We start from the raw sequence: 26,898 nt of genomic DNA on the forward strand, positions 1-26,898 counted from the left end.
CGGTCTGGTTCACCTCTAAAAGTGCTCCTTCGTTATATTTTTTTTCCTTTTTTTTAAGCTTGTCTAATTTTTTTAGGTCTCTTAAATCTCTACCGCTACTTCTACTTTTTTTTTTTTTTTTATCACCAATTCAGATTTCCACATTTGGTGGAACTAGAGTTTTAAAGATTTTCAATCCGGATCACCGATGCCGATGGAAATCGGTCAGGAATTGGGGCTGAATCAGTTCTGGGATTATATGGGTCACGACCTAGTTCACCTCTAAAAGTGCCACTCCAAATGTATGTTTTTTTTTTTTTTTAAGCTTGTCTAATTTTTTTTTAGGTCTCTAAAATCTCCACCACCACTTTTAATTTTAATTTTTAATTTTTTTTATCACCAATTTAGACTGATCTAAACCTGATCCAAATTGCCAATCATGTATTTTGATGCAAATTTATAGGTGAATAATCCTCCCCAGTGATTCGGGTTTTAAAACACTGGGTGGATCCATATACACTTAGAAATCACTAGCTTGAATAACATATTTCAAGATACATTAATTTTTAAGATTTGAAATCTATTTTTACATGGGTATGAAGGTTTTTGGAATGCATCTTCTAATGGATTTTTGTAGTGTGGATTTACTTTCCATCGTAAAGCCTAGTTGTGCATAAAAATTTTCCATTTATATATACATAGAGGATGAAGTTTTTAATAGGGACTAGATCTTATGAAAACAAAATAAAGCTTCTTTTCACATCCTCATCCGGAAAGCATTTTGGTCATAAAAAATCATTACGACGGTTTTAAAATCAATTTTCAACACAAATAATAAAATTTAAAACTTAAAAAATAATACAGATATTGCTGACCTGTTAACATTTATTTTAGGGTGAAATAGATGGTCTAAATGATTCTTGCAATATCCACTATTTTCATAACTTAAAATCCTAATTTTTTTTCACAACAGAGATAATTAATTTAAAGATTTTTCAACACCTGAATTGTAATTTTTAATGAGTCATGGGGCCTTATCGAGCTGTTTTCCATATATGTAATGAAACAATTGGTTTAAGGGTGAGCTAATCACCATGTTTTTAATGGCTTAAATGACGGAGAGAGAGAAAGAGGAGAGATTATCCAGGACACGTGAGCTGTGTACACTACAGTCTCTTCCCCCCTCTCTCCCTCTACCTCCAACAGTGCTAAATTGTAGAGAGACAAAGGAAAGGAAAGGAAAAGAAAAGAAAATAGAAGAAAGTAAGGCCACCTCCTCACTGTGCCACACCATCGACGCTAACTGTCCTTCCTCCTTTCGCCATTCCCCCCACTTTCTCAGCCATTCCTATAGGCCACCAAATTCGTAAACTCTCTCTCTCTCTCTCTCTCTCTCTCTCTCTCTACCCCAAAATCAATAACAGTAAGACCATCGAAGTAAAAGTGCTCCCCCAATTTCAACTTTTTCTGCTCAATTCAGCGGTACGTTTCCCACCCATTTCTCATTCTTTTCCATACTCTGCACTTTTTGGATCCGATCCATGGTTCTTTTGCGTTAGCTTATTGAATTTCTGGAAGACCCATTATTACCGAACTGATAAACCGAAATCACAATTACCCATATGTGAAGTCCTCAGGTTTCTGGTTTTCATTGGGGGTTTTTGTCATTGAGGCTGGAGTTTCTCTTTCATGGTGGTTTTTTTTTATGATGCAGGTAAGCTTTCTACTTCATACACGGGGCTTCACATTGTGAGCCTCCCTCTCTGTCTCTCTCTCTCTCTCTCTCTCTCTCTCTCTCTCTCTCTCTCTCTCTCTCTCTCTCTCTTTCTTTCCCTCTCTCTAGAGCTGGGAAAGAATTCTCGCCTGAGGGAATTAGAGGAAACATGAATCTTACAGGGCAATGGATCTGGCGCTAATTGTGTAGAAGCCGCAGAATTTGGAAGGGTTGATTCTGCGGCATTGGCATTGCATTGATCAGATTACTCTCTCTCTCTCTATCTCCTATTCGAATTTGGATCTGGTTCATTTTTCTTACACAGTTTGATGCTACGCGATTTTTATTTGTTTTCATTACCCGTTACATTAAAGTTTAAGAATTAATCTCTAAATTCCCTTATTAAGTAATTTACGGGATGTCTTACCTATAATTGTGTTGGATCTTGGCTGCAATCCATGGCATTTCATTGTTTTAGGGATATAAAGTAGTAGGATTTTTTTACATTGCCCTCGAGCATGTTGAATTTTACTAGTAATTGGCTAGCCCCTGTGGTATGAGATGAAAAAGAGAATTTGTTATGTTGTTGTATGGGGAACTGATCAAGAAATTATGGTGTTTGTGAATGTTTCATTAAGATGACTGATTTCTTTCCTTGACTTGCATTGCAGGATTTGGTGGAGATATTCGTAGTGGAAAACTGGTGCAAATGACAAAATCTCAAAAACCTGAAGCACAAGAATCTAAATTTGTGCAGACATCTCGACCAAGGTAATTGGTCATCTCTTGGAATTTTATTTTTCTGTATTCTTTTTAATGCATTTTGGCTTATTCTTTTTGTTTTTTATTGGCCATTTGGTGTATGAGTGATGGTTTATTTTGCGAGATGACTTTCGGATTTTATATTTTTCAGTCTTTATTTCTTGGAAATTTTACATTTTGCAGTCTTTATTTCTTGGAAATTTGTTTAATTCAAAACACTTTCCATGTTATTTTAGTTAATAGACATTAGGTCAAAGAAAACTAATGTTTCTGAAACTCTTGTCTTTTCCCTTTCACATTCTACTGATTCATCTGATCTATTTTGGGAAAATGCTAGGCAGCTTCAATGACAATTTACTGCCTTTTAGATGATGTCACTTCTTGTTCTTGGACATTCTCACAGTAATAGCACTTACCTTGGAAACCCATGATTTTTTACACTAGGGAATTAAATGGAGCACAAGGAATGGAGCACCCTGACGAGACTATGGCCACCGTCGCCCAATTCATCGAGCACTTGCACACGAATATGTCCTCACCACACGAAAAAGAGTTGATCACCGCGCGTCTGTTAGGCCTAGCCAGGTCGAGAAAAGATGCAAGAGCTGCCATTGGATCCCACTCTCAAGCTATGCCTTTATTCATTGCAGTGCTCCGGAGTGGAACATCAGTGGCCAAAGTGAATGTCGCTTCCACTTTGAGTGCTCTATGCAAAGAGGATGACTTGCGCCTAAAGGTTCTCCTTGGAGGATGTATACCCCCTTTGCTCGCACTGCTCAAGTCAGGTGCCTCTGAAGCCAGGAAAGCAGCCGCCGAGGCCATATTTGAAGTATCCTCCGGTGGGCTGTCAGATGATCATGTGGGGATGAAGATTTTTGTCACTGAAGGGGTGGTACCGACTCTATGGGATCAACTCAACCCCAAAATCAAGCAGGACAAAGTCGTTGAGGGCTTTGTTACTGGGGCATTGAGGAATTTGTGTGGAGACAAGGATGGCTATTGGCGAGCCACCTTGGAGGCTGGAGGGGTAGAAATCATAGTGGCTCTTCTTTCTTCTGATAATTCAGCTGCTCAAGCAAATGCGGCTTCACTACTGGCTAGATTGATGTTGGCTTTCGGAGATAGCATCCCAAAAGTTATACAGGCTGGTGCTATCGGGCCTTTGCTTCGACTTCTTGGTAGCAATAATGAAATCTCAGTTCGTGCAAGTGCAGCCGATGCTTTGGAGGCCCTCTCATCCAAGTCAGCTAGTGCTAAGAAAGCTGTGGTTGATGCAGAGGGCATACCCATTCTCATTGGAGCAGTCGTAGCCCCTTCTAAAGAATGTATGCAAGGGGAGTCCGGTCAGGCTCTTCAAGAGCATGCTATTCATGCTTTGGCTAATATTTGTGGGGGGATGCCTGCTTTGATAATTCGCCTTGGAGAGATGTCCAAGTCCTCTAGATTGGCAGCCCCAGTGGCTGATATCATAGGGGCACTTGCTTACTCATTGATGGTTTTTGATCATAAAGCTTTGGGTGTTGAAGAAGCATCCTCTTCCTTTGATGCCTTGCAGATCGAGAGTCTTTTGGTTAAACAATTGAAGCCTCGTGACTCTAAGCTGGTTCAAGAGCGTGTCTTTGAGGCTCTTGCGAGCCTCTATAGCAACACTTACCTCTCAAGAGGCCTCAGCCATGCGGAAGCAAAGAGGATGCTCATCGGTCTGATCACCATGGCAACCAGTGATGTGCAAGAAGAACTCATACATGTGTTCGTGAGCTTGTGCTCCGGAGACATGGGTATATGGGAGGCTCTTGGAAAGAGAGAGGGGATTCAGTTGCTGATATCTTTGCTTGGACTATCGAGCGAACAGCAGCAAGAATATGCAGTAGCATTGCTTTCGATCTTGACTGTTCAAGTTGATGATAGCAAGTGGGCTATAACAGCAGCAGGTGGCATACCCCCATTAGTACAGTTACTGGAAACTGGGTCTCAGAAAGCAAGGGAAGAAGCAGCTCTTGTTTTATGGAACCTTTGTCGCCACAGTGAAGATATACGTGCATGTGTTGAAAGTGCAGGAGCAGTCAGTGCACTTTTATGGCTCCTCAAGAGCAGTGGTCCTAAAGGGCAAGAGGCCTCTTCAATGGCACTCACAAAGCTTATTTGTTATGCTGATTCTGCCACCGTAAACCAATTGTTAGCATTGCTACTTGGAGATTCTCCAAGCTCAAAAGCTCATGTGATTACAGTGTTGGGGCATGTTCTTACTGTGGCCTCCCACAAGGAACTGGTTCAAAAAGGAGCTCCTGCCAATCGAGGTCTCAGGACTCTTGTTCAGGTTCTCAACTCCTCAAATGAGGAGACCCAAGAGCATGCAGCTTCTGTTCTCGCCGACTTGTTCAGTGCTAGGCAAGATATTTGTGGTAGTTTGGCAACCGATGAGATCGTTAACCCATGCATCAAACTCTTGACCAGCAAAACTCAGGTCATTGCGACTCAGTCTGCTAGGGCTTTAGGTGCTCTTTCTCGTCCTACCAAGGCCACCAACAACAAAATGTCCTATATTGCAGAAGGGGATGTTTATCCATTGATCAAGCTGGCCAAAACATCTTCTATTGATGCTGCTGAAACTGCAGTGGCTACCCTGGCCAACCTTCTCTCAGATCCACAGATAGCCGGAGAAGCCATTGCAGAGGACATTGTTTCAGCGCTGATAAGAGTTTTGAGAGAAGGAACATTGGAAGGAAAGAGGAGCTCTTCTCGAGCTCTTCATCAATTGCTGAACCATTTTCCAATTGGTGATGTGCTTGTTGACAGTGCTCAATGCCGATTTACCATTCTTGCCCTAGTTGATTTTTTGGCTTCAACAAACATGGAGGGAATCGATTCATCAGATGCCCTAGACGTGCTTGCTTTATTGGTCAGAACAAAACAGAGTGTGAACTTCACCTACCCTCCATGGGCTGCACTTGCTGAAGTCCCATCGAGCATTGAACCTTTGGTTCATTGCTTGTCTATTGGGCTCCCTCCTGTTCAAGACAAGGCAATTCAAATTATTTCAAGGTTGTGTCGTGACCAACCTGTTGTTCTTGGTGACCTTCTAGTTGGGAAAATACAGTGCATATATGCTCTTGCAGAGCGAATTATAAACTCATCCAGCATAGAATTGAGAGTTGGGGGTGCTGCACTTCTCATTTGTGCCGCAAAAGAGCACAAACAGCAGTCAATGGATGCGCTCGATGGGTCAGGGTCCTTTAAGCATCTTATCCAATCCCTTGTTGATATGCTAAAGCATCATACACGTTCCAAGTTCTCAGGTCTAAGAGACGAAGGGATTGAAGTGCGAACTCCCCAGGGCTTTATGGAGAGAAATGCTTATTTTCAGGATGGTGATGAATTCGAGGTTCCAGATCCAGCAATTGTTTTAGGAGGTACAGTTGCTCTTTGGTTACTGTCGATCATTTCATCCTTTCACAAGAAAAACAAATTGTACGTTATGGAAGTGGGAGGAGTTGAGGTTCTATCTGATAAGCTCGTGAGTTATACCATGAACCCTCAGGTATGACCATCAAGTTGTTCTTTTTGTTTGCTATGCTTGACCAGCCCTTTAATTCTTCTCCTGTCATTATAATGGTCTATCATAGTCAATGACCAACCAATGTGGAGTTGCTCTTTAGCAGTAAAACTCATGCCCATGCTTTAGTGAATTGTATTTTATAGGCATTCATTCAAGATTGTCGACATTTAATTTTTCTAATGCCTCTTTTTACTTCTTTTGGACCACATTTTTTGCCTTTTGTATGTTATGGAACAGCTGAAAAAAGGACTTATGATTTTTTCACTTTTATATTATTGAAAGAAAAAGCCCTGGAGAATTTTGGTTCATGCATTTCAGATCCTGAGTATTTTGGTTATATGTGTCTCTTAGTAGTTCAAATATTTTTTGGTGGAAAAACTAGTTGTTGGAATCACCTGGGATTCTGATTCGCTTCAGATTTCAGAATCGCTGTCAAAAGTTCAAATATGTCAAAAGTTCATTAAGGCTTTTTGGCTCTCACAACATCACAGTCCTGAAACCCAAACCATGGGTATTTAAGCTTGCATTAATGTGTAATATGATACGAAAGGATTCTTGTAACTCTTTTGGTAACATAGAATGGGCTCTTGGAGCTCCTCTAGCAACATACAATTTGTGAACGTATTCCATTCGACATTGGTATTTGAATCTTGTTTCCGTGTCATTAGCACTTGATTCGATGTTGATTGAAATGTTGTTTAGTGCATCTACAAACCACGCCTTTTGATGATACGGATCTAGCTTCCAAACAACATGGATTCTTGATTCCTAAAAAATTAGAGTCAATGTTGTGCATATGTTGAATCACGTTGTTGTGCAACTATGAACCACAAATTTTGGGATATAAAAACTAGATTCCAAAAGCTTCTAGAATCATCATCATCATCGTCAAAGCTTTTTCCCAACTAATTGAGGTCAACTACACAAACCCGATTCGCTATTCTGTTCTATTAAGCGCCATACCCTCAGTAAGGTCATAATTCCCTATATCTTTTCTTACAACTTCCAACTATGCTCTTTTGGGCCTACCCCTTGCGCTTTTTGAGCATTTCACTTCAACTAACTCGCGCCTCCTAACAGGTGTTGTATTGGGCCTGTGCCACACACATGGCCAGTCCACCTAAGTCTACTCTCTCTCATCTTATCATCTATTGGTGCCACACCTAAATTCCGAAACCTATTCATTTCGAATTCTATCCCTTCTTGCCTTGCCACTCATCCATCTCAACATCCTCATCCCGCTACACATTGTACATGTATATTTTTTTTGCCCGCCCAACATTCCAAGCTTCTTGGAATCGAGATTCAAATAATAATCTAGAATGCGTTTCGAGAAACTTGGCTATGTAATTCCTATCTTCCAGAATTGTGTTTAATCTTGGGAACCGTGGAATCACGATTCCGAACAGAAATCGCAACCTCAGTACACGATTTAGGTAAAAAACAATGAAATTTGTGGACAAATTACACAAGTTTTGTGTAATGGTCTTGAATCATGATCAAGAAGAATCTGGAATGAAGTTTGTATTAACAGTCTAGGGTCAATGGATATTATATTACAGTATAAAGGGAAATTAATTACCCAAAAACACGAGTAATTAATTACCAAAAAACATGAGTATGTTATCTAGAAATAAATGCCAGCTAGATTGGTGTCACTATGGTAATGGCTATGCACATCCTCTGAGTGATTGTGCTTTCTTAGCAAACTCTTGTGTGACTTATTAGTCTGTTATGTCCTATTAGTGCTCTACACGATTTACCACTGTCAACCCAGCTATTTCTTTGGAATTGAAATTCTGTGTGTGGGTTTGGGTATCTGGTTTGAATGGTTGGGGGGATGACAATTGCAGTGCCAATTTCCCAGATTCGGTTCCCACTGCTAACCTACAAAGAAAATAAATTATGTGGTCTGCCAAAGGTATTAGTGCCTCTCCTCTATACGGGCATGCGACGATATGGAGCATATCCAATGTTATAATTTTGGTTTTGGCATTAATTATAAACAGCCATCTTTTCACTGATAGCTTTCTTAGAACTCATATTTTTCTGAGAGTTTACAGCAAATACTACAAAATGCACAGTAGTTTTTTCTTTGTTCTAATTTCTGCTCAGGTGGGAAGTGGTAGATGAAGTCTATCGCATCACGAAGACTCCTTTGCATATAAATTCCCATTTGGGGCACACCTGCACATGGATGAGCACACACATACAGAGACACACACACACACACACATAAGAAAGCAGAAGGGGGAGGCTGACATGCGCCTCTGGAGGAATGGGAGAGCTCTTCTGCTATTGCCAAAGTTCAACTAAAGAGACCTTGGTAGAAGCTTCCTCTGAAAATGATCACTTTCATACAAAGGATAAGATGGTGAAAATGATCACTTCCATACAAAGGATAAAATGGAATGCGTCAAATAATAATCTGTTTATTGCCCATACATGTCAAGCTGAACAGGTTTGACCAAAACCAGTCAATAATCGCATAGATCTACTGAACTAACAAAAGTATGCGACATGCTCTAATTCTTGCCTAGGTGAACCATTGCTTATAGTGATATTCGAGGTTGCACTACAATGGATTGGAACTAGACCCATGTTTGGTTTTTTCTATCTCAATCTCAAAGTTTGCCTAAAATATACCAAATTGGAGTCTAAATGGTTCCTCCATAGGTGCCAATTCAATTCATACAGCTCCTCTCCACTCTATATCCTTGGGCAGTTCGCTCAGCAAAATTTTTTAGTTCTCCATTTGCATCCATTAGAGGCCATAACATCATTCATGTTTGCAAACTTAATGGTTAGAAGTCACTGTTTTGAGCCCACACTTCATGCAAACTCAAGGTTTCTAAGTTTAACAGAAACATGTAAAATAGCCTATATTTCTTTATTTACTTGTTTGTCCATTTTCTTCCTTTCTGTTATGTCAAATGCACACAATCTCACCATGAATAAATTATTTCTTAACAAAATATTCTGTTAGCTTGCTGGGCCTTAAAAACTCATATTGAGGTTATCGTGATTAACAGGCAGAGTTTGAGGACAGCGAAGGTTTATGGATCAGTGCCTTGCTACTGGCTATCTTATTCCAGGATGCCAATGTTGTTTCAGCCCCTGCTACCATGCGAATAATACCTTCTCTTGCTTCTTTACTCAGGTCAGATGAGGTTATTGATAGATATTTTGCTGCCCAAGCCATGGCTAGCCTTGTTTGCAATGGAAATAAAGGAATACTTCTCACAGTTGCGAATTCAGGTGCAGTAGGAGGTTTAATATCTCTGATTGGTACTGTTGAAAATGACCTGCCAAACCTAGTGGCATTGTCCGAAGAATTTTGTCTGGTCAGGAACCCCGACCAAGTTGTTCTTGAACGCCTTTTTGAAATGGAGGATGTTAGAGTGGGAGCAACTGCTCGTAAGTCTATACCTCCATTAGTGGAGCTTCTAAAGCCAATTCCAGATAGGCCTGGTGCCCCTCCCATTGCAGTTCGGCTCTTGACTCGGATTGCAGAGGGAAGTGATGCAAATAAAATAATAATGGCTGAAGCTGGGGCCTTAGAAGCCCTAGCTAAGTATCTATCACTCAGTCCCCAAGATTCAACTGAAACCACTATTTCAGACTTAATGGGAATCCTATTTAGCAATTCTGAACTTCTTCGTCATGAAGCATCTGTTAGTTCTCTGAACCAACTCATAGCTGTTTTGCGTTTGGGTTCAAGAAGTGCAAGATATAGCGCAGCTAGGGCTCTGCAAGAACTATTTGATGCTGAGAATATCAGAGACACTGAGATAGCGAAACAAGCCATTCAGCCTTTGGTTGACATGCTTAATGCAGGATCTGAGGGAGAGCAACATGCTGCTCTTGCAGCTCTCATTAAGTTATCTGTTGAAAATACTTCAAAAGCATTGGCTATAAGTGAAGTGGAAGAGAATCCTCTTGAGAACCTTCACAGGATTTTGTCGTGTCCCTATTCTTCCTTGGAATTAAAGAAGGATGCTGCACAACTCTGCTTCGTACTTTTTGGGATCTCTAAAATGAGGTCGATGCCGATTGCTTCTGAGTGCATTCCCTCTCTGATCTCTCTTATGGAATCAGGTATAAACACGGTTGTGGAATCTAGTGTGAATGCTTTCGATAGATTGTTGGATGATGAACACCACGCGGAGATTGCTGCCACATATGAAGTTGTGGTTCTTCTCGTTGGATTGGTTTCTGGGTCCAACTATTCACTCTCTGAAGCTGCGATCAGTGCCCTTATAAAATTGGGAAAAGATCGCCCCCATTGCAAGCTTGACATGGTTAAAGCTGGGATTATCGATAACACACTTGAAATGATCCCAGAGGCACCTAGCTCTCTATGTTGTTCAATTGCTGAGTTGCTTCGAATCTTGACTAATAATAGTGGCATTGCAAAAAGCTCCGCTTCTGCTAAAATGGTGGAACCACTTTTTATGGTATTACTACGTCCAGACTTTAGCATGTGGGGACAACATAGTGCCTTGCAAGCTCTTGTAAATATTTTGGAGAAACCCCAAAGCCTTACAACCTTGAAGCTCACTCCTAACCAGGTCATTGAACCATTGATAACATTTCTTGAGTCCCCATCACAAGCAATTCAACAGCTTGGCACTGAACTTCTGTCGCATCTTCTCGCTCAAGACCATTTTCAAAGGGATATTACGACTCAAAATGCGGTTGTGCCTCTAGTTCAGCTTGCAGGAATTGGTATCTTGAGCTTGCAACAAACGGCAATAAAAGCCCTGGAGAGCATTTCAACAAGTTGGCCTAGTGCAGTGGCCGATGCAGGAGGGGTATATGAACTCTCTAAGGTGATTGTTCAAGAAGACCCTCAACCACCCCACGCTTTATGGGAATCAGCCGCATTGGTTCTCTCAAATGTGCTGAGGTGTAACTCTCAGTACTATTTTAAAGTTCCTCTTGTTGTTCTTGTGAGATTGCTGCATTCAACACTGGAAGGAACAATCATGGTAGCTCTCAATGCGCTAATTGTTCAAGAGAGGAGTGATGCTTCAAGCGCAGAACTGATAGCTGAGGCTGGTGGTATTGATGCTCTTATAGAGCTTCTAAGGTCCCATCAATGTGAAGAAGCAGCAGGGAGGTTACTTGAAGCTCTGTTTAATAATGTAAGGGTTCGAGAAATGAAAGTATCGAAGTATGCTATAGCTCCTTTGTCACAATATCTTCTAGATCCACAGACCAGATCACAGCCTGCTAGGCTATTGGCAGCTCTTGCGCTTGGTGATCTTTTCCAGCATGAGGGGTTAGCAAGAGCAAGTGATGCAGTCTCTGCTTGCCGTGCCCTCGTAAGCTTGCTAGAAGATCAGCCGACGGAGGAGATGAAAATGGTGGCCATATGTGCTTTGCAAAACCTAGTTATGCACAGTAGGTCAAATAGGCGTGCTGTTGCAGAAGCTGGAGGTATCTTGGTAATCCAAGAACTTCTTCTTTCTACAAATTCAGAAGTTTCTGGGCAGGCAGCTTTGCTGATTAAGTTTCTTTTTTCAAACCACACTCTTCAAGAATATGTATCAAACGAGCTCATAAGGTCTCTAACCGGTAAGAATAATCTAAACTGAAATTTCTGGTCTCATGAATTTCTATGCAGTTCCTGGCCATGGTTTATTAAATTTCTGTGGGAACTTGTAGGAATAAATATTATGAAATTGACTTAATTTGGTATATAGTTTATTTATAAAAAAAAATTGATTTTGTGTATGAAGAAACAAAACTCTTAGTTGAACTCATTTGAAGATTTTGCTGCCTTTATTTGATTGATTGCAGTCATGACGTTAATAAAGATTAGCATCGTCCCTTTCTGTTCCTAGTGGCTCCTCGTTAAGGAGCGTGGCGGATTGGAGCCTACCTACTGCTAAGTGCATTTCTACTTCGAAAATTTTAGCAAGTTGTTGGGAAGACATCATATGCTGACAAACTTATTGTCTTCAGCATTATCTTCAAGTATTGCTTGACTAGTGGATGTTAAATCTGTTCATATCTATTCCTTCTAATTTTATTCTAGCTTTTAAGCATATTTTCTTTCAATAATTAGCTTCATTGCTGTGGAAAGGGGTTGCACCCAGTAATAGAGAAAAATAGCTAAATTAATGGGTTTTGTGTCAGTTGTTATGATGCTTTGGTGTCTCTGGTATTTTTTTGATGATACAATCGTCTTTGGATCGAACAAAGCTGAAGATTTTGAGATGGATGAGTGGCAAGACAAAAAGGGATAGAATTTGAAATAAATACATTCAGGAGAACTGAGGTGTGGCTCCAATAGGTGATAAACTGAGAGAAAGTGGACTTAGATGGGCTGGCCATGTGCAGTGCAGACCCAGTACAACACTTGTTAGGAGGTACAAGTTGGTTCAAGTGGAAGTCTCAAAAAAGGGCAAGGAGTAGGTCCAAAAGGACATGGTTGGAAGTAGTGAGAAAAGATACAGGGACTTATGGCCTCACTGAGGGTATGGCCCTTGATAGAGCAGAATGGCGGATCAGGATTTATGTAGCCAATCCTAGGCAAAGGCTCTGATGATGATGACAGTCGTCTTTGAATAGGATTCCACCTTGTGGGTTTGCTCTTCATATTCCATTTCATTGTATCTCACTTTTGGTGTGTCATTACAAAATGAACATTGATAAGTGTAGTCATTTGCAATTAGTGAAGAGTTAGGTGGTGAGAGGCTTAGGTTGTGAGTAGCAGAATAGGTTGTGGGTTTTTATTTGGGTGTATCACTTAGTGTCATCTTAATTATGTAGAAATGTCTATGACTATTATAGAACGCTTTTTTAAAAGTTGCTTATGCTCTGAAATTGCCACCTAGGGTGAAAAAAACTATGGGTCGTCCTCGTCGTTGTCGTCGTCGCCTCTCTCCTCCCCCTTCATACTGGACTCTGATTTATAGCCTTTACCCCAGAACCTCTCCTTCTAACCCTACTCTTTCTTCTTCTTCAACTATTTGCTATCAGAGGGATACTCACAAGGTTACTTTCTCTCAAGTGCTCGTCTCGGCTCCTCCCTCTTGTTCTCTTATCCCCTCCGATGGTGAGCCCCCTCCTCCTCCCTCTACTTCGTGTTCTCCCCCCCCCCCCCCCCCCCCTTGTTCGTTCCCCCTTTCTTCCCTGTCTCATTTTCCTTCCTTTGGAGACCTCGTCCCAACTGCAAGATAAGCTTAGGTCCTCTTTAGTGCCTTCCTTCCGCCCTCAACAGGACGATGTGAGAGGTATTGAACGTTGGGCTAAGAAATGCTAAAACGAACCTTCTATCACCTGTCGTCGCATGAATAGGGGCTCTTTTTTGTTATCCTTTCCATCTCTGGAGATGGCGCAGTCAGCTCTTAAGTCCCTATAAAGCTCCACCTTTCATGGGGCCTCCTGCTCGCTTTCGGCATGGTTTGCCTCTTCTGGAGCCTATAGAAAACAGAGAGCATGGCTAACTCTCGATAATATCCCCCTCCATGCGTGGTCTCCAGTGACGTTCTCTAAGTTAGCTGAAGCTTGCGAAGACTTAGTTGCGATCCATTGGAAATCCATTGAGACTCTTCCCCTCGGATCCATACGGCTGCTGATTGAAGTTTTGGATCCCAGTTTAATCCCTTCTAGCTTATGGCTGGAAGTTCAGTCTCTCTTTTTCCAAGTCTTGGTGTCATGGACGAAAGCCTCTCCCCCCTCCTCCTCCTTCTTCAACCCCTTCCCCTATCTCTCAACCCTCGGATCCACTTGATTGGACTCCCGTTCTCCACAGGAACCGTCGACGTAGGAGGCGCCTTCAGCAGGGTGTAGGCCCACCTCGTTCTGGCTCAGTCTCGTGGCCTAGCTCCGTGCCCCCAGAGCTCACCTGGCAGCCTCGGGCTTCAGGCTCCGGGCCTCTATCGGGCTAAGGGCATGAGTACACGTAGTGACCCGGCCTGTGGGCTATGGTCCTTGCCTTAGTTTAGGTTTACTCCCAGGGTCCTTCCCATGGCTAGATCTCCCCCTCCATCCCTTCGGGATCCCCGGCTGCTTCTCTGGCGTCTCCTGCCTCGTCGCCTTTGGCACCCCGACGACTTGGTCAAGAGCCCATCTCCTCAACTCCCATCTTCGACCCCTTCTCCCCGCCCGTCTCGGGCTCCAGGCCCGTCCTCTCCTTCCGTCTCTGTGCCCCCTCTTGTTGCTCATACGTGCCCCCCTACCGTTGCCTCTTTGGCTTCTGGCAATACGTGCCCAACCGTATCCACAACGTCGACTGCTGCGCCGCCCTCAGTCACGTCGGCCTCTATTCCTGTGGCGCCTGCCTCGCCGCAGTCGGTCATCCTCTCTCCGGATGGTCTACCAGTTGTCATCCCACCTACCCTGTTGACAGCCTCCTCGCCATCTGCCCCCCTTCGATCTGCCCCACCGCCAGCTGGGGCCTTTTTTCTAGTGCGGTCTGCATTTATTTCCCCTGGTCCCCTCTGAATTTATTTCCCCTGGTCCCTCCTCTTCTCCGTCAGTCTCAGCATCTTCACGTCTCCACTCGCTTGCCCTGCCCCTGGCCTCGAGCCTCCCCCCGTCCCCACACCTCCCCCCTGGTTTGACGCGTGGACTTCTCCTGATGGCGGCCTGCAGTCGGCATCTGCCACTTTGGATCCTCCTCTTTTTTCTTCCCCTTCCTCCGTCCCTTCTTCTCCCGCCTCCCCTTTTCCCCTGCCCCTGCTTTGCTCTTCCACTGGACCTCTCCCCACCCTGTTTGCACATCGCTCTCTCTCCTCATCGGTTCGTCCTTCCCTCCCTTTTGCCCTCATGGACTCTTCCCCCTCCCTTTGGGACCAAGAGTCTCCCTCCTTTGCTCACCCCGCTTCGGTTTTCTCCTCTTCGACTGACTTTCCCCTTATGTTGTTAGGGTTCACAGGGTCCACTCTTCCCATCGCTGTTTTGGGGCTTTTTGTCTATCCCACCACTCCGTTGAGGTTTCTCATTACTTTGCTTATCCTTGTTCCCTCGCCTTTCAATTTCCACCTCCCTTTCCCCTTCTTCTCCTTCTGCTTCCTCCGTCCCTTCCTGTCTCTCCCCTTCCCTCCTTCTCTCCTCTCCCTGTTCCACAGTCTCTTCCCCTTTCGTCTCCTCGTTCTCCTCATCCTCCCCTTCTGGTTCCTTCTCCTCCCTTGCTCTGTACCTCCCCAGCTCTCCCTTCTCATCTTTACCCTTGTTTCGCCCCGCCCCTCCCCCCCCCCTCCCCCTTCAACCCAGCTGCAGGGGACTGACCTGTTTGAGGATCGTGTGGAGCTCGTCTCTTCCTCTCCATCTTTGGCTTCAAACGGAAGGGTCGACGGGGATGGGCATAACAGACCAAAAGTGGACATTTCAACGCCCTTCTCTCCCCCTCGGTGGACCCTGGCGTTGAGGGGGTTGACGGGGAAGGGCTTGACCACAACTTGGAAAGGATGAAAGAAATGTACTGCGTGATGGGGTTTCAGTATGATGGCTCTGAAGGACCGGCTCATCGCTTTATACTCACCGACCCTAAAAGTCGTATGAAGGTGGGTTTTAAAGGAAAGAAGGAGCTTCTTAACCTCTTTTCGTCCTTATCTGTTCAGGGACCGTCAACTCTTGAAGGGTTCTCTCCCTCCCTCCAAGGCGGTTCTTTGAGACGTTCACCCAAAATAGCCTCCCTCCCCTACTCTTCACCCTCACCATGAAGATAGTAACCTGGAATATCAGAGGTTTGGGTCAACCTTCGAACATGAAGGCTATCAACGACCTGACTTCCAAACATTGTCCCACTCTTCTAGCTTTAACCGAAACTAAGAGCCCGAAGCCATCCCTACTCCAAGTTTGCCAAAGTTTGGGGTAGGAGGCCCTACCAGTGGGTAGCCTTACTTGCGGTAGGAGCCTTAGGGGGAATTTGGGTTATTTGGGAACCCCACTGATCATCTGTTAAAATCTTCACATGTAGGGGAATACTCTGTTCCCATTCTACTGTCCAGAGTCTCTAACGGCCTTGAATGGAAATTTTTGGCTTGTAGGCCACGGTTTTGGTCCGAATTGGACTTTGTCGCGTCCCTGCCTCACTCAATCTGGTGCCTGGGAGGGGACTTTAACATAACATGATGGTCTCATGAACAGAACTCCAGCTCCTGGATTTCTCAGGGCATGTTGGACTTCTCTGATTTCATAACTAGGAATGACCTCCCAGATATTCCTCTCCAAGGCAATAGATTCACCTAGTCCAGCCACTGTTCCCAACCTTCTCTATCCAAATTGGATAGATTTCTGTTTAATCTAGATTGGGAGGAAAAGTTCCCCAGCTCTACCTAAGCCAGTCTCTGACCATTGCCCCATTCTTTTGTGCACCTTAACCCTTTATAGGGGACCCAAACCCTTCAAATTCAAGTTAGCCTGGCTTGAGGAAAGGTCCCTCTCAACTCTGATCCCTACCTGGTGGAATTCCTTCACTACCCAGGTCAATGGTAGAGCAAGGTACAGACTGCAATCGAAAATTCAACTTCTTAAAGCCTCTCTCAAGTCCAGGCGTTCTTCTGTTTTGGGAAACTATTCCCAGATAAAGTATGACCTCCTACAGACCGTGCAAGACCTAGATAGCATTGAGGAATCACACCCTCTGTCCTCTTTTGAAGCTGATCTCCGAACCCAAACTAAACTCAATGACCTTTCCACCTTGAAAAAGAAGAGATCTATTGGTACCAAAGATCTAGAGTAAACTGGCTCAAAATAGGGGACCACAATACTCGCTTCTTCCACAGGATTGCTAACTGTCGCAGAAGGGACAATTCAATCTCGATCATCAAGGTTAACAACCTTTATTTAGACCAGCCGGAACAGATTGAATTAGCAATCTTAAACTTTCTCAAGAACCTATACTCAGCTCCTTCTGGTCCTAGACCAACTATGGTAGACTTTGATTTTCTGATCGTCTTGGAAGAACATGCAACTTGGTTAGAATGTCCATTCCTTGAAGACAAAATCCTTAAGGCTTTGGACGACCTAGCTAAAGACAAAGCTTCTAGGCCTGATGGATTTCCCGTGGCCCCTTTTAAGATCTTTTGGGATACCTTCTGCTTGGATTTCTTAAATTTCTTTGCAGAGTTTTTCCAGCGAGGTATTATTAACAAATTCATCAATGCCACATTCATCACTCTGGTCCCTAAGGTCGAAGGGGCGGAGGAACTTAAGGATTTTCGTCCCATAAGTCTGCTCAACTTCTCCTATAAAATTTTATCTAAGGTCTTGACCTTTAGACTTCAGGAGGTCCTCCCGTCGCTCATCTCTCCGTTGCAGTCGGCCATTATCAGAAATAAACAAATCCTTGATGGAGCTTTGATTACCAACGAATGCCTCCATTCCAGACACCGAGCCAAAAAACCTAGTCTTATTTTTAAAATAGACTGGGAAAAGGCATACGACCATGTTAACTGGTCGATACTGGATGAAACAATGCCTCGTATGGGTTTTCGAAATAGGTGGGGTAAATGGATGAGAGGGTGCTATTCCCACCCCAATTTGTCAGTCCTCATCAATGGAACTCCCAAAGGTTACTTTCCCTCCTCGAGAGGCTTTCGCCAAGGGGACCCTCTGTCCCCTTTCCTCTTCGCTATCTCGGCTAAGGTTTTCAGCCGTTCACTGGGTCGCCTCTACCAAGTTGGCCTTCTTTCAGGCTTTAAGTCCTCTTGTCGAGGGCCTATTGTGTCACATCTACAATACGCAAATGACACACTGGTCTTTCTAAATGCCTCCTCTCCCAAAGTTGAAAACCTTAGAATTTACCTCAAATACTTCCAATTGGCCACTGGGTTCAAGACAAATATGGAGAAATCGAAAATGATGGGTATTGCTATCTCCACCAGCCAAACCGGGGAGCTCATTCCAGACTGGGCATATAAAGTGGAAAACCTCCCTACTTCCTACTTGGGTCTTCAACTAGGTCTCGAAAAATTGAAAAGGGAAATACCTGTCTCAAGCAGGTAGAACCACCCTTATCAAAGCTACTCTGGCCAATGCACCTGTATACATGATGTCTCTATTTCAAATACCAGTCTCTATGGTAAACTGCTTTGATCAGCTTATGAAGAACTTTCTCTGGTCAGGGCAGGCTGAAAAAACTAAGCTCCATCTCATTTCTGGGAGAAGGTACACCTACCTAAACACCAAGGCGGGCTGGGGATTAGAAACTTAAGAAAACAAAATCTTGCCCTCTTAGGGAAATGGTGGTGGCTCTTGGCCACCCAATCAGACACACTTTGGGCCCAGGTATTACGGAATAAGTATAATATTTCAGACCATAATTGGATCCCACAGACAAAGCCCTGGTCTAATGCTTCAAGTGTATGGAGGTCCTTTACTGCCACCCTTGAACTATTCATGAAGCTGATCAGATTCTACCCAAGAGAAGGCAGTAGACTGCGATTCTTGACTGACCTATGGATAGGTCATTCCCCTTTGAGGGAATGCTATCCCTCTCTGTTCTCCATCACCATTAATAGAGAGGCTACTGTTGAGGACGAGTTCAGAATGGATGAAGGCAGAAGATGCTGGCATCCATCTTTCAGAAGGAGCCTTTCTGAGGGTGAATTTAATCAATTCCTTTTTCTCTCCTCGCTGCTATACAATACCTTTATCCCTATCTTTGGTAGAGATAAATTGGTGTGGTCTCCTGCTCCTTCAGGGAAGTTTACAGTGGCTTCTTTCTATAAAATGCTTATCCAACCTCCTACTTTCCCCCTTAACGCAACCTCGATTCTATTACAGGTCTGGCAGCCTATTGCACCCCCAAAGGTACATACCTTCAATTGGATTGCAGGGTCCAACAAGGCTCTTACGGTGGATCACCTACAAAAGAAAGGCATCCCAATTCCCAATAGGTGCATCATGTGCTTGAGTCAAGGAATCCAACAACTACCTTTTTTTACATTGTAACGTGGCCCATGATCTATGGGGATTGTTGTTGCAATTGTTTGGGGTCCTTTGGGTAATACCTCCAACAGTCAAAGACCTTCTCGCTTTGAACATGGCCTCACACTGGCCGAAGGCCGGAAGAATCCGCTAGAAAGCCACTGTGGCAGCAACAATTTGGACCATCTGGAAAGAAAGAAATGCCAGAATTTTTCGGGGACAGGCTGCTCTAGCCCCTTCTCTATTCCACAAGGTTACATCCTTAGTAACCTTTTGGGCATCTAACCATCATTTTTTCAGTGGTATCCCATCAGACTCCTTCATACTGCAGTGGGAGCATATTCTCCTCCACAAACCAAAGAAAAAGAAAGTTATAAGGGCCTGGGAACCTCCCCCCCAAGGAGCAATCAAATTGAATCTTTGGGAAACCCAAGACATGCAGGTGCGGGAGGGGTCTTCAGAGATCACCATCAAAATGTACTTTTTACCTTCTCTGAATATCTCGGCATCCAAGATTCACAATACGCTGAATCAATGGCTCTCCTTAGAGGCATACAAAATTTTGACCGATCTTGGGGACAATTACTATTAGTGGAGGGAGGCGCTAGAAACATTATCTCTTGGGCATCTAGGACAGCTACTCCCCCCCCTTGGTATCTTGGGTCTATTTGTGATGAGATTCAGCATCTTTGTAGGGATACGCCCGTCTTATGGACACATATCTTGTGGACGTTGAATGGGTTCGCGGACCTGCTGACCAAGGACGGAGCCAAGGCCCGTGTTGAACAATAGGCCATACCACAGTTGGATTCGGGTCGGATGCAGAACACGCTCATCTTTCTTGGCTTGGGATTTTTTTTGATCTACTCTCCCTACTCTTGTTGTACATTTCCCGAATTCTGTGTAAGGGGATAATTTTATAACCCCATTTTTCTCTCTACTTTGTTTTTTACATTTCCTGAATGCTGTGTAAGGGGATTATTTTATAACCCTATTTTGTATAGGGTCGGAAGACCTAATTTTTTACTAGGAGTTCCGTGTTCTTAAGGCACTCCTGGATTTAGTTTTACCATTTTGTACCTATCTCTTCTATCAATACAAAAGTTAACAGTTATCAAAAAAAAGTTGCTCATGCTCTAGGTGTATGGAAGGTGAGTTTTTATTTCTAGGGGGCCAGATATTTAGGTCGAGATCCTGGACTTTCCTAAGTTTATGTTGACCAAATCCTTGGTAGCTGTGATAGAGGACTGAAGAGAATGATGGGGGTGGAGAAATTGTTTTCGCTTCTTAAGGTGGATGAAGTTTGGATTGAGGTTTACTTGTCCAAGTGATGAGGTGTTTGGGCTCTCAGCTTAATGAAGTTGGAGGCAGTGATAGTACAATTAAACATTTTAGACTCTAAGTAAATTGTGAATGGAATAATGAAAATAATGAAAAGCAGAATACTTTAAATGATTAAACCATTTTTTTCTTGAACCTAAAGTACTTCACACATTTTCTGAAATTCCATTGACTGGGTTCTCGCATGATGTTATTCCTTGCATTGGGCTCATTTAATATCCTCCCACGTGCCATCCGTGTATGTGTATTTTGTCAAAGAGCCAATTGATTTTCTTTTATCATTAACAAAAGAATTGTATTAATAAAATAAAACTATAAAGAATATAAAAAACATAAAAACAAAACTCAAAAGATGTCAAGAAAACCTCTCAAGATTCCAACACTGAAATTGTGGTTCTCGAAGAACCCCATCTTTGACAGCCTCATAGTTAAGCCCCCTAAGAATGTGCACAAAAGTCATATTCTTAGTGTCACATATGTTGAAATCTCACCAAATAGCATAGCTATCCTCCAGAATAGAGGACTTTTTATGAGGCCACTAGTAGACCTGTAAGCAATGCACAAATCTCCGCCCATTTAGCATTATATACCCTCAGTGGGCCCGGATAGCTTCTAAGCTTCCTACCTTCATCTCCAAACTTCTACCCGTACTCTTTTGTTTTTTTTTTTGACAAGGTTACATAGGAATAGAACTTGAGGCATAGTGCGCTATGAAAACCCAGCTGCTAGTACCGTCTTGACCAAAGCCCGATTCCTAAAACTCCTACCCGTACTTGCTGGGCTGGTCCTAGATTCTCCCTTCTAATTCATCAAAATTTTGCTTCATAGCACCCTCCATGGGAATAACTCAAACTGCCTATGGTTAAAGCAAGGGTGGACTCAATCTGGCCAAACAACCTTTGCCCAAGTCAATGGCCTTGAAACCTCGAAATTCTGGTTGAAGCAAAGCCCACGAGATCAGCATATCCTTAATCCTCTTCCAGAGGACCAACTTGTGCACCCATTGATTAGGGCTGTAAACAGGATGCCGATCCCGACCCCATCTAACTTGGTCTAAGTTTGACCCATACCCTTCCTGGACCTGGTTCGGGCCTAGGTCAACTGGATCCAGTCCAGACCCATTGGGTCAAGTCTGCTCCAGGTCAGGATATAAAAGAGTAATAATTACATGTATTTCATTTATATTTATGTGTATTACATGCATATATGTCGGGTCAGTACAAAAACCAGAAATTGCTCCGAAGCTTTATGAAGTAGCCTGCTGAAAACATCAACAACTCTCATAAGCAACGAAGGTGATAAGGGAACACCTTGCCTAAGACCTCTAGATGCTCGAAAGAAATATTTGATTGACCCATTCACCGTCACTGAAGACCACGCTGGTGGGGATCACATATGCGGAAATTAACCTCCTGCATTTCTACTTAAATTCCATTTTCCTCGTCAAATAATCTAGGAAGCCTCTGTCAACATGATTATAAGCCTTCTCCATGTCAACGATCCTGGGCACCCCATCCCTATATCATGAGTCAATAACTCAATATACTCATGGATGATAAGAGCCCCATTCAAAATCTGCTAACCTTTCATGAAAGCTCCCTATTCTAGATAGATAATATGAACCAGAACCTCCCTCAATCTAGATGCCAACACCTGTGCTATGGATCTTGTAAATGCTTCCTACTAAACTAATAGGAAGATTATCCTTGATAACCAATCAAAGTTTTGAAAGTGGCTCTCATTTAGTTTGAAAGCCAAGTATGAGCAGAATGGGAGAGAATAGATGGCAATCATGAGATACTCCTTGGTCCTTGATGTAGAGTTTTCTCAACTGTGTGCATAGTGAATGTTTTTTGTACAGTGTTTACTTCCAGTGGCGTATTGGAATACTTGTGGAATTCTCTTCATGTGTCCACTTTTATGTATATAATTTTGTATATCATTAAAAGATAATATCTAGGGCGCATTTGATTACTGGGAGCTAAGGCTTCCAGTACTTTAGTGATTCCTTGTTTGTTAAAAAGTAAGCGTTGTTTTGGAGCCACAACTTCCATGCTACCCCATGGAAACCGTGGGTTTCGAAAGTTGGTGGAAGAGGCGGCATTGGTAGCCGCCTCTTCTACCAATCAAACACAACCTTATTAATAATTCAAAGGGGACTACAATATAACAGGCCAAGTTAGTTCATCAGAATCTCCAAAAACTAATATCCTCCATCTTAAAGCTGACACTATTTTGTTTGCCACCTCATGCCTGTCACACAACCTCTAATCCTAAAACTATGGAAGATATCAAAGATAATCCTCAAACCTTTAGCTGGCACATGAAGGAAATAAATTCTATGGGCCTCTAGGCAATTTGTTTGGGAGATAGGAGTATGGTATAATGACATAAGTATCGCTATAATATACAAATTTCTTTTTCTTGTGGTGGGATGCAAATGCCATTGTATCATGTCCAAAATGTGGAAAATGGTATGGATGGCAATCACAATACCTGCAGACTTCTTTAAATGCAGGATGTTATGGTATGATGCAATGAATTACTCAAGCACATTTTCTCTTGGCATCCTCATTGTGCTGCTTGACTCATTTTCATTTTACTTCAACCTATGTTGTGTATGACATAATCTATTTAGGGCAATATGCAATCTCAGAGAATTTATGTTTGTATTTGTTCATGTCATATTAACTCCGCCTTGGCTGGCCCCGAGCCGGTTATGCCAGTCCCAATCTGAGGTAACGGGGGAAGGTTGTGTTCGGTAGGCAACCGGAGTAAAACTTTGCCAAATCTTTTCAGGAATTTTGAATCTATGTTATATTCTCATGCTAGGGCATTCCCTGTAAGCTGCATGCTGCTCCCAAGTGTAGTGAGAAATGAGCAAAGGTTAGCTAAGGCCTTCCCTGGAAGCGACGCACCGCAACAACGATGATAAGATGAGGGAAAGTAGACTTAGGTGGGCTGACCATATGCAATGTAGACCTAATACAACACCGGTTATGAGGTGCAATTTGGTTCAAGTAAAGGGCTCTTAAAGGACAAGGAGAAGGCCCAAAAAGACATGGATGGAAGTAGTAAGAAAAGATATAGTGACATATAATCTTACTGAGGGTATGTTCCTTGATAGAGCAGAATGGCAAAGCAAGATTCATGTAGCCGACCCCAATTAGTTGGGATAAGGTTCGGATGATGATGATGACGATGATTTGTCCATGTCATGTTGATCTATGTGAGACTGCTGCCCAAGTTTGACTTCAGTTTATCTTTATAGAGAGCGCAACAGTTAGTGACGAATTGGTTGTCATATTTCTTGTTGGATGTCAAGTTTCATGTCCTCCCTTTACATTGAATGATGCAGAAACAATTTCTTATTGTTGGTTATGCTTGATTTCTTGTTATATTGTATCTTGAAGCAATTGTGGTAGAATAGTTTTTCTCCAGTGATCTGTTCTAGAATAATCTCGCAGATGTAATTCTATGCCGTTTTACTGATAATATCTCCTCCCCTCTCCATTTAATGGCACTTTCTTTCTGTCCTGTCTTGCATAGGATTAGTAAAGAGACACTATGTGGATGTTTAAAAGCATTGTTTGTGGTCAGCTTTCTAGTGTTTCCTATGGTCCTTTGCTATGCAGTCTAAATTGATGTGGTGTACTGGCCCAATCCCTGTTTAGGCCTTAGAATTTCTCTTATGTGTTTTCAAAATTTCCATAACACTCCTCCAGCCGTGTGGTTAGAAAATTGAAATATTCATTGCAAAAATACTTCTAGTGTTTCATGGTGAAAGAAACAAGTGGCTTTGAGCCTTTGGCGAGGTGTTTTTCCAACTTTCGACAAAAAATTGAATGGTGAGACCGATCTTGTACAAGTTTCTCTTTTCCATCTGATGTCTTGTACGAGTTTCCATTTGCAGTTGTAAAATGATTGGTATTTTAGAGTTTTTCCAGTATGCATTCATGTGCTCATATTAAAACACCATATTTGATATGCTTACCAAGTTACCATCCATAGATGTCATACTTGCCAAGCATACTTTATTTTGGACCAGTCATAGCTACATTTTTTTTAATTGATATGTGATAGCTATTTTTTTACCTGCATCTAAGCCTTCATTTGATCCAAATTCTACGTAATCAATCAATTATATGCATGCCCCTTACTATGATGTAATAATCATTGTGGCAGCTGCCTTGGAAAAGGAGTTGTGGTCCACAGCAACCATAAATGCAGAGGTGCTAAGAACCATCAATGTGATCTTCACCAATTTTTCCAAGCTTCACATTTCAGAGGCAGCCACTCTATGCATTCCCCACTTAGTGGGTGCTCTCAAGGTTGGATCAGAAGCCGCTCAGGAATCTGTCTTGGATACCCTTTGCTTGTTGAAACAGTCATGGTCAACAATGCCAATTGATGTTGCCAAAGCACAAGCCATGATCGCAGCTGAAGCCATTCCCATACTGCAACTTCTCATGAGGACATGCCCGCCAAGCTTCCATGAGAGAGCTGATAGCTTGTTACACTGCTTGCCTGGGTGCCTAACTGTGACAATCAAGCGAGGCAATAACTTGAAGCAGACGATGGGAAGCACAAATGCTTTTTGTCGTTTAACGATAGGAAGTGGGCCCCCCCGTCAAACAAAAGTAAGTGCCTTGGTGGCCATCTATTTCCATTTTTGCGGATCGCTTAATACTCCTTTTCTTGTTTTTGTTTGGAAAGTATCACTACAATTGGAAGCCAAAACTGTCTCTCTCTCTCTCTCTCTCTCTCTCTCAATGTATATATTATATGGGAAAAGTTTATATAAGGATGCTACCTTATAATGTAGAACTACGGATGCCCCTCAAAAATCCATCGGAAAATGTAGTTTTAATGTTGAAAAATCCTTTGATTGATCATCTCAGCTATGAAAAATAAAAAGATTTTAAGTCTCAGAAATAGTACATTTTACAACATATTATCTGCACCGTCCATTTTCAAGATTTTCATATGTTTATAGATCTACTTGATTTTAACCATTTTTGAAATTTGAAATTTTATAATTAGATATAAAATAGATTTTGAGATCATCCTAATAACCTTTTACATCAAAATTATATACCATGATAAAGTTTGAAGGGCACCGTACCTCTACACCTACGGAGGCGTCCGTATGCCAACTGCACCATATTATATATATATGTATATATTGATTTGAAACAAAAAAGCCAGAATGGTGAGATTTAAAACATTATCCACTCAGTGATGAAGATCGAACACAGAATACCCAAAAGCCAGAATTGCGGGATTTTAAAATGTTCTGCTTTGAGAGATGAAGATATAACACAGAATAGCTATCTCAAGTATTGAATCATGACACTCTCATTAGGTTGTAAGCCACAGTACCTGTCCGGAGTGGAAGGAGGGATTCACTTGGGCATTCGATGTGCCACCAAAAGGTCAAAAACTACATATCCTCTGCAAAAGCAAGAATACATTTGGGAAGGTACATTGCTCATTTATGGCTTTTTCTCTCATCATGGTTTCCTTGAAAAGTCCTTACCTTTGAGTCTGTTGTGCTTCTATTTTGACAGACAACTCTTGGGAGGGTAACAATTCAAATAGACAAAGTGGTTACAGAGGGGATATATAGTGGATTTTTCAGTCTTAATCATGATGGAAACCGAGATGGATCATCGAGGACGCTCGAGATAGAGATCATTTGGTCCAACCGGATGTCAAATGAGAACCTATGATTGAGATATCTGTATATCTGTCTCTTCCCAGCTCTCAGGAAAATAGAACTAGAAGGAAAGGCTGAGCAGCATGGGCTGTATTATTATTAAGTCCAGGATCCCTCCTTGTGTAGTGAGTATGTTGTGGTTCAGTTTTGTAGCTGTATGGCAAATGGTGCTCGAATGCGGCAAGTTGTAAATGTCTTACGTTGCAAAGGCAATCTATATATTTATCCAACTATCATAATTGGGGGATGACCCAAGGTCTGTAAGAGCTTCTATAAAACTATTTAAGAGCCCTCAAAATAGGGGCTATAAGCACCTGTACAGGAATATGATTTTGTGTATTTCACTGGTTTCTATATTTTGATATTTTAATCACCATTGTGACTCAATCCCATCACTAGCCCCACCTTTCTTCCAAAATTTGCTTATTCTTGTCTTGTGTGCTGCTCTTGGGCTCCATGGATCTATGCCTCCAAAATCGCCTAGAGAAGATTGGTTTATTTATTATTAGAAGTGTTACCAGGATCATGCCGGTGCTTGAACTGGTGAAGGGATTGGTCCAATTAGAATTGGTCCAACCAGTGGTCTGTCCGGTCAAACCTTTTATATATATATAATATTAAAAAATTGACTAAATTTCAAGAATTCAATAAAAACAAGAAAAACTATTGAAAACTTGGTTAAAAATAGGAGATATTTCCATAAATAATTGTAAAAAATTCCAACTTGTGCAAAAAATTAAATGTGGGAGGATTTTATTAGCAAATTACAATGTTTTAACCATTTAGGTTGACGATTTGTGCCAAAATCTTGAGATCTTTTGGTTTAAAGATTTTGGAAATAAAATATCATGTGCAATCAAAATAAAAAAGAGAAAAAAAATGAAAAAAATCAGGCCAAAAAATACCAAGACAGGTGGGGGAAAGATTGGACCAGATCAT

General features: G+C 42.3%; 1 protein-coding gene across 5 annotated transcripts; it reads left to right on the top strand.

The window, feature by feature from the left end:
• The first annotated feature begins 1,050 nt into the window (after window positions 1–1,050).
• On the top strand, window positions 1,051–26,346 carry LOC18436926 (CELLULOSE SYNTHASE INTERACTIVE 3). 5 transcript variants are annotated; one of them, XM_020668863.2, is made up of 8 exons: window positions 1,068–1,461; window positions 1,610–1,693; window positions 2,365–2,464; window positions 2,900–5,993; window positions 9,044–11,591; window positions 24,426–24,880; window positions 25,606–25,722; window positions 25,811–26,346. In XM_020668863.2, the coding sequence occupies exons 2-8, from the start codon at window positions 1,669–1,671 to the stop codon at window positions 25,970–25,972; spliced, it is 6,501 nt and encodes a 2,166-aa protein (XP_020524522.1). In that variant the 5' UTR covers window positions 1,068–1,461; window positions 1,610–1,668; the 3' UTR covers window positions 25,973–26,346. The 5 variants fall into 5 exon arrangements, with proteins under 5 accessions (XP_020524525.1, XP_020524522.1, XP_020524521.1 ...); XM_020668862.2 differs by having other exon boundaries at window positions 1,110–1,461; window positions 1,617–1,693; XM_020668865.2 differs by lacking the exon at window positions 1,610–1,693 and adding an exon at window positions 1,694–1,728 and having other exon boundaries at window positions 1,220–1,461.
• Window positions 26,347–26,898: the final 552 nt, after the last annotated feature.

The sequence above is a fragment of the Amborella trichopoda genome, chromosome 11 (assembly GCF_054954075.1).
Source record: "Amborella trichopoda isolate Santa Cruz 75 chromosome 11, AtrichopodaSantaCruz75HAP2 v2.0, whole genome shotgun sequence".
In the NCBI taxonomy this organism is placed as follows: domain Eukaryota; kingdom Viridiplantae; phylum Streptophyta; class Magnoliopsida; order Amborellales; family Amborellaceae; genus Amborella; species Amborella trichopoda.